Here is a 7,461-nt window from a genome sequence, read left to right as displayed (position 1 = left end):
TCGAGAAACAATCGAGAAACAAAAAGGAAACAATCAGGAAACAAACAAGAAACAATCAGGAAACAAACAGGAAACAATCGGGAAACAAACGGGAAACAATCAGGAAACAAACAGGAAACAATCTGGAAACAAACAGGAAACAAACAGGAAACAAACGGGAAACAAACAGGAAACAATCGAGAAACAAACGGGAAACAATTGGGAAACAATCTGGAAACAAACAGGAAACAATTGAGAAACAAACAGGAAACAATCTGGAAACAAACAGGAAACAATTGAGAAACAAACAGGAAACAATCGAGAAACAAACAGGAAATAATCTGGAAACAAACAGGAAACAATCAAGAAACAAACAGCCTGTCAGACTTTAACTCTCAGAGCACCAGAGAAACGAGTCTTTTCTGCAAAAATGAAGTGTCAACGCTGAATGACAGCCGAAATATGCTGAAAAAGCTGAATCTGGGTTCTTAAAGCTAAAAGAGGCAAACAACTAGCAAAAACCTACAAGGAATTACCAGGAGCTAAAAACTAAAATTAATAAACAACAGCTAAAAATTAAAAGATGTAAAACTAGCCATAAGAAGTAAAACTAGCTAAAAACTTAAGGGACTAAACAATAGCTAAAAGCTAAAAGAAGTAAAATTAGAACTAGCAAAAAGCTAAAAAGTTATAAACATGAGTTAAAAACTAAAGAAGTAAAACAGTAGCAAAAACAGCAAACTTTTTTTTTTTTATAGTTACAGTTAAACCAACATGTGAAAATATTAACTCATAAAATATTTTACAAACTCTCGGGTTAGGTCCAGTCTGTCAGTTTTAGCTGTTAATCGGCTCGTGGTGAACAATCAGGTTCAGAATCGTCATTTTAAACGCAGCTCTCTCTTCAGAGCAACAAAAGCCTCAGTAAGAGATGAACTTTGTTGTGTGGCACCTGAAGGCACCTTAGCCAAAATCTTTTATTTAATTTATTTAAACACGGCGCTTTAAAGAATCAAACAAGCCGAAGAAAACTTCAGAACCAGAACATCTGTGTTCACAGCAGCACAAACTGCAGCCGAGTTCTGGTTCCTGTTTGCAGCTCGACCGTTTCTCTGCGTCCTTTTGTGCTCGAAAAACAAATTCCCTCCGGAGCCACGGACCAAAAATAGAACTAGAGAAACGTGGTTCTGGCATTTTGTTCAAACTGCGGACAGAAAGGTGATGACTAATGCGATTGCCGACGACCGCGAGGAACGGTTTGTTTGACTTCCTGAAGCTGATCAAAATAAAATAATCAGGATTTGATGCTAAGTGAGACAAAACAGTTCGATCCAAACGACTGCAGTTTTTAATGTTTGTAAGGAACAGCAGAATATTTTCTGTCTTCATTCTTCATCGCCAACAGAGGTGCAGCTAATCTGCAGCTAATCTGCAGCTAACGTCGAGGTTCGGCTCACCTTTCCCTCGTAGATGATGAGCAGGGAGGAAGAGTAGAAGCGGTAAGACGCATGTCTCTCCAGCACGGCCAGGAGGCTGCGGAGCTTGTTCAGGATCAGCTCGAAGAGGTCCCGCCTCAGACCCTTCCCGTTGTGCAGGTACTGGTAGAGCGCCTGCCGGAAGCCCTCGATGGACAGGCCGCGGCCGTAGTACTTGTTCCTGCAGAGGTAGTGCCCAGTGCTGAGCTGGTACACCTGCAGAGAACAGGTGGACACAACCTCAACAAAAAAAAACATCTTTCATCATCTTCACTGGGATTATAATCTGCTGTACAGACTGTTAAACAGACTGAAAAACGAGCCTCAAACAGTCCGTGTGCAAAAACACCACGTCTGCTCTTAATAGCAATCTTTCTGAAGGAGGACGACTCGGACGGTCGCGTGTAAACATTCACGTGTTTAAAGAAGGAGATACGACGAGTTCTGAAGAGTTTGAGTTAAAAATAATCTGTTGAAGTTCAGCTCTGCCTTCTGGACGTATCTGAGAGAAACTTGAGTGACACGCAGCGTAGAAGGACAAAAATATCTACATTTAAATATCTACATTATAGAAGTTATGCTACAGAGGTGCGCTTGTGTAGAAACCAGGAGCGAAAATCAAAATGCCTGTTCAGAAAAGTAAAATCCACTTTCCTGAGACCCGTTTCACCTTTAAATGTTTATTCCACCACGACACACGACGGAGCTGCAGCGCTCCAAACACGTTCTCTCCTCACAGCTTTTAGTTAATGTCGGAGGTGCACGTTTCCAGAGTAGCGAGGTGTTCAAATGCTTTAGCGCTGGTGCTCCCAGTAACAGGAAATACTGCAGACACATTGTAGCACTACAGTAATATGATGCAGCTGATCTTCAGACAAATCTTTACAAAGTAAATAGATTTGTTGCTCCAGCTGAACAGAAACCTGCTTCAGCCCCGTACAGCGAAGCGTGGCATCGTCTGATGTGAGACGGAGCCGCTTCGTTATTATTCTACCTGCATGCCACACACTCGGACTCCCAGCGTCGCCGACGTGCTCTGTTCACATTTCTTCATCTGCCTGGCCGCCTTCTCCTCCGAGGCGTCGTCTCCGTGCTGCCTGGTGCCCATCTTCAGGTCCAGGATGCAGGGGTAGGAGAAGTGGTGAACAACGTTCTCCAGCAGCAGGAACTCTGGTTGAAGCAGCCGTTAAGGACAATTCATACCATACCATACCATACCAATTTATTTATATAGCACTTAAAACAGCAACAAGGCCAACCAAAGTGCTGTACAAAAGAACACAAACATGCACAGCGGACAGGAAAACATAAAATAGAAATACAGATACAAATAGCAGCAGAAGCTAACTAAAATGGCCAACAGAGTAGAGAACAGACCGGACCAAAACAAATCACACCGTGTTAAAGGCAAGCGAATAGAAGTGGGTCTTCAAGCGAGACTTAAAGACTGAGAGTGTGGGAGCCTGCCGGACACTCAGTGGCAACTCATGCCACAGTCGTGGACCTGCAACAGAGAAAGCCCTGTCACCTCTGAGCTTACGACGGGTTTCTGGGACTGAGAGAAGCATCTGGTCTGCTGACCTCAGAGAGCGCGGTGGGACATATGGCTGCAGAAGATCAGTGAGATAGGATGGGGTGGAACTGTTCAGTGATTTAAAAACATACATGAGAATTTTGAAATGGATCCGAAGGTGAATGGGTAGCCAGTGCAGGGAGGCCAAAACTGGCGTGATGTGCTCTCTATAGCCTGTACCAGTTAAAAATCGGGCTGCAGCATTTTGGAGAGCATCCAGAGAAAACGCTTCGTTACTCATGTACGAACTTCTTCAAAACAGATGCACGGCAACAATTTCTGCAGTTCTGTTATTCACAGAGGAGAGAATGTCCGGAGCCAACGACCACTGCAGGAAAACTAAAGAAATGGAAATATTTAAAAACATGAAACCTTCTGGACTGTGACAAATTTTGCACTTTGTGGTTAAAAGTCTAAAATTTTGAGGACAGAAAAAAATGTTTATTTTGAAAATCTTTCAGGTGAATAAAAACAAACAAGATTTACTTTAGTGTTAAACCAGCAAATAAGTAAGTCCCAAGTTCAATTCCCTGTACAGTAGTCCCTTATCACGGTGGATCCATACCCTGAAGACCTGCGATAGGTGAAAAACCACAAAGTAGGACTAACAGTACAAGTAGTAAGTAGTAGTTTATTTTAGTATATATATATATATATATATATATATATATATATATATATATACTCTTTGCCACGCCCACTTCTTTTTCTCCTTATTTATCTTTTGGTCAAACGTTCTTGGCCACGCCCACTTCAGCGGATCAGCTGATCAGCTGCAGCAGGAAGTTTATCCTGCAGAATGGGCTGCACAGAGGTGCAAAATAATTTAAAATAATTTATTTTAAATAAAAATTTCATGCCGATTGTGCAGCTCCTCCATCAATCAGCCAGTTGTGTGTCATGTCCAATCTTATTTTGAAAAACCGCGATAGAACGAGTCCGCGATAAACGAACCGCGAAGTAACGAGAGACTAGTATTTTTATTTAGTTTCCCTCCTCTCCGTGTAAAACTGGCTTTGTCTTGTTTTTTCTGCAGGACTCTGTTAACCAACCTGTTTATCACATTAAAACGAATCAGCCGACACGAGACGGGCTCCTGCAGCAGACCACCAGGGAGGAGCAGGTGGAGCAGAACGTGAGTGACGGAGCGGAGCGGGTTCTGCTCAGCCGCTCCGTTTGAAGCTGCACATCAAAAGGTGAACTTTAACACGACGACCTCAAACGGCGCGGAGCCTCCTCTTCACCGCGCTCGTGTTTACTGAACCGTATGGTATAAATCTCCTTTAGTCACGCATCATCTCAGCCACTTTGGCCACCAGGAGGCTCAGGATCCTTGTGATGCAGACATGAAGAGTCTTCAGCTGATCTCAACTCCTCAGTGCTCAGACGCTTGAAACTGGTCTTTGGAGGCATTTCAGCTTCTGTCAAGTCAAAAACAAAGGCGACCCACGAGCCTCACCGTGTGCACGTTGCGCGCACGCTTCCACCTGGAGGACGAGGTAAACTGCTGCTCGTTACTGCCGATAGTATCTGGCAGCAACCAGCGTTCACAACGAAGTCTCCAGAGTGTCTCAAAATGTTCTCAATGAATAATCATTGAAAAACGTAGCCATCTCCATTTAGTGCGTGAAGGTGGGGGCGGCTGCCAAGGTGCGCTGAGGCGGTGACAGCGTGGGTGGAGGTGGCCAAGAATAGTTTTACGAGCTGTGCACGCAAAAATAGTCTGCGATGATTCATGCAGAAGACAAGTGTCTGGTCTCAAACAGAATTCAGCGAGACTGAAAATCTGATTCTTTTCTGGCAAATCTCAGAATTTGGAGTTGCCAAACGTCTCCGGCCCGGTGAGACACAAACGCATGATCCTTCTGTGTCGAACACGATCGCAGCAGCTCGTAAAGCTCTTAGACATCAAGTGGACATCTTCATCCGCAGGATCTTCTCATGTCGCTTCGACCCATTTTGTTGTTTGTTGTTCCTAAAATCTTGTGCAAACTCGTTTTATTCGGCAGCGAAGTGTAAAATACGTCACTTCTTTTAGGTCTGAGAAACTCGTTGGTCATAATTTTGTTTAAAGGATTTTTCAAATTGCGAGCAGCTTGAAAGTTCCTCTAACAGTAACTCTTCTGACAGAACCGTTTATTACTAAATATCTTTAACCAAGTGGATATTATGGTCTAACACTTTACTAATGAATCTGCAGCAGAAAGAAAGATGGGAACAAACACAGGTTGGTGAGCAGACCAGGATTTGGTGAAATGAACAGAGTCGAGTATGGGAGGACGTGATTGGTCGATGGAAGGATACTGAAGAGTCGGCGGTCCTTGGACTCGGACCTCATGCGGCTGAGCTGCTGCTTGTGGCAGCGGAGGCTCCAGGGGTTGTGGCTGATCTTCTCCAAGGTCAGACCACTGTTCCAGTCCAGCATCTGAAAGGGAACATCCGAGAGGATCTTTGGGTCCAGCCTCGGACTCTTCAGCTCTGTGAGACTGCAGGGACAAGAGGACGATCGTGAACGCAGCGTTTCGTTTGGACTTAAATGTTTAAACTGTTATTTTTTATTCACCACAAACAGCCTAAACTGTTTTCTACGATTTATTCTGAACCAAACATTTTTGATACACGCAAACCTTGGAGACATAATTTCAATTTAATGATTAGTTTTTCATAAATATTCATTTTTCAGGATTTAGCAGCAACACAAATACATATTTTAAAACTAAAATCACATCATCATCATCATCATCATCGTCACTTTTGAAAAACAGTCCTACTTGTCTGGGGTTTCGGTGTCGTGCGTCTCCCTTCGGTCCGCCCGCTCCTCCTTGTGCTCGGAGGAGGAGGAGGAGCGATGGAGGCTGCGGCGGGAGTGTTTCCTTCTGGGCTGCTCCCGCTCTTGGGGGTCCCGCTCCTCGTGCTCCCCCATCCCCACCTCCATGTTGTCCACGTAGGGGTACGCCACCAGGTTGATGTAGCCGTCAGAGTCGCCTTCAAAGCACACCAGCACCACACCTGAGGGGACAAGACGCCGACGACATGATCAGGAACGTAAAACACACAGAATTGCTCTGAAAAGCTTCGGAGAAACACCGAAGGAGGCGCAGCTTCATTTTAAAGGTCAAACATTTACTGTGGAGCAGGTCTTGTGTCTGATGACTCTGTTCACGAGCAGCTGTGTGAAAAATGACACGTTTATCACCGGCTGCTGTTTCATCCAGCTGTGACGTGAACTTTTGAAACGCCACATCCTCAGAAATACACATCTGTCTTGTTTCCTTCAGCTGGTTGAAAATGTGTTGACTTGTTGAGGCTGCTGCTAAAGAAAAGCTGAACTTCAAGGAAGAAGAGACAAAAATGGACGTCTCAACGAAAACTAGGAGAAAATGTAACGAGGAAACAGAACGAGTGTAAAAATGTTTTCCTTAATCAATATTTTGGTTTTTAATCTGTGGATCAAGCAGCCAAAACATTAAAGAATAGCTTCCAGCGTTAATGTAATCCCGAGGCGGCAGGTTCGAGCCCAGGTTGGGTCGTGAAGAACGTAAAATAACGTCCGGATCTTTCATGTGAGTTTGTACACTGCAGGAACAGCCAAAAGAAAAACAACAGCAAGAATCAGAGACCGTGGAACAGATATTTTACTGACAACAACAAGACTCTGTCGGCTCCTGACAGAGGACACACAGACCAGAGGTCAGCAGATTTTATTTATTCGTTTTTTGACACGGTCTGTTCAGAACCAGCTCCTGGACCGGTTCTGGTCCAGCCCTAAAACCACGTTGATGGAAAAACCCTCCAAGAGACGGATTCCAGTTTAAATAAAGAGAAAGATGAGAAGAAGTTTTACGAACCGAGCGGAGAACGTCTCCAGAGAGCAACGTTCAAGAGTCTTCCTGTTTAAGTTTGTTCTGCTGTTTATTTGCAAACAAATGAACTCCAAATAAAAAAGTTGTTGATTCTAATGTTGATTCAATGCAGCGATTACAAAATCCAACGTTATTTTTTCAACATTAACTTTAGTTTTAACTGGACCAGAACATTCTGCAGAAAACAGGCTCCCTTCTAAAAAACAGAACAACCTCATGTCGACAAACATTGTCTCATAGAGTCCAACAATAAGCGGGTCAAACAGCCTGGACAGAACCAGAAACTTGTTCCTGAGCTGCTGTTATTTAATCAACGGGACAATGGAGGTGGGCAGAGATCAGGACTAAATTTAGACTTGTTGTTCTGTTGTCACCAGCAGGCTGGACCAGAGGGAACGCAGACCCACCAGGACCACAGCCAACACCTCACCGCTTTACAGCGAGCAAGTTATAACTTACTATTACCAAGAACAACAGGTTTATTAATGTATGACTTACTACCATTACTAATAACAACAGGTTTATTAATGTATGACTTACTACCATTACCAATAACAACAGGTTTATTAAT

The 7,461-nt window shown here is 43.8% G+C and overlaps 2 protein-coding genes across 2 annotated transcripts in view; both read right to left on the bottom strand.

The window, feature by feature from the left end:
- Positions 1 to 7,461, bottom strand: part of LOC119412013 (gastrula zinc finger protein XlCGF57.1-like) — a 520,281-nt gene that overhangs the window by 97,060 nt on the left and 415,760 nt on the right. The window lies entirely within an intron of this gene.
- Positions 1 to 7,461, bottom strand: part of ip6k1 (inositol hexakisphosphate kinase 1) — a 32,421-nt gene that overhangs the window by 2,226 nt on the left and 22,734 nt on the right. Inside the window, exons 5-8 of the mRNA XM_037678993.1 lie at positions 5,799 to 6,036; positions 5,332 to 5,513; positions 2,449 to 2,624; positions 1,437 to 1,670 (exon numbers count right to left, since the gene is read on the bottom strand). Of these exons, the coding sequence (XP_037534921.1) occupies positions 1,437 to 1,670; positions 2,449 to 2,624; positions 5,332 to 5,513; positions 5,799 to 6,036 (830 nt within the window). The remainder of the gene's footprint in view (positions 1 to 1,436; positions 1,671 to 2,448; positions 2,625 to 5,331; positions 5,514 to 5,798; positions 6,037 to 7,461) is intronic.

The sequence above is a fragment of the Nematolebias whitei genome, chromosome 7 (genome assembly GCF_014905685.2).
Source record: "Nematolebias whitei isolate Nwh7 chromosome 7, NemWhi1, whole genome shotgun sequence".
Taxonomy (NCBI): domain Eukaryota; kingdom Metazoa; phylum Chordata; class Actinopteri; order Cyprinodontiformes; family Rivulidae; genus Nematolebias; species Nematolebias whitei.
The sequence above is the reverse complement of the archived record's forward strand: the minus strand, read 5'-3'. Positions and strand labels throughout refer to the sequence as shown.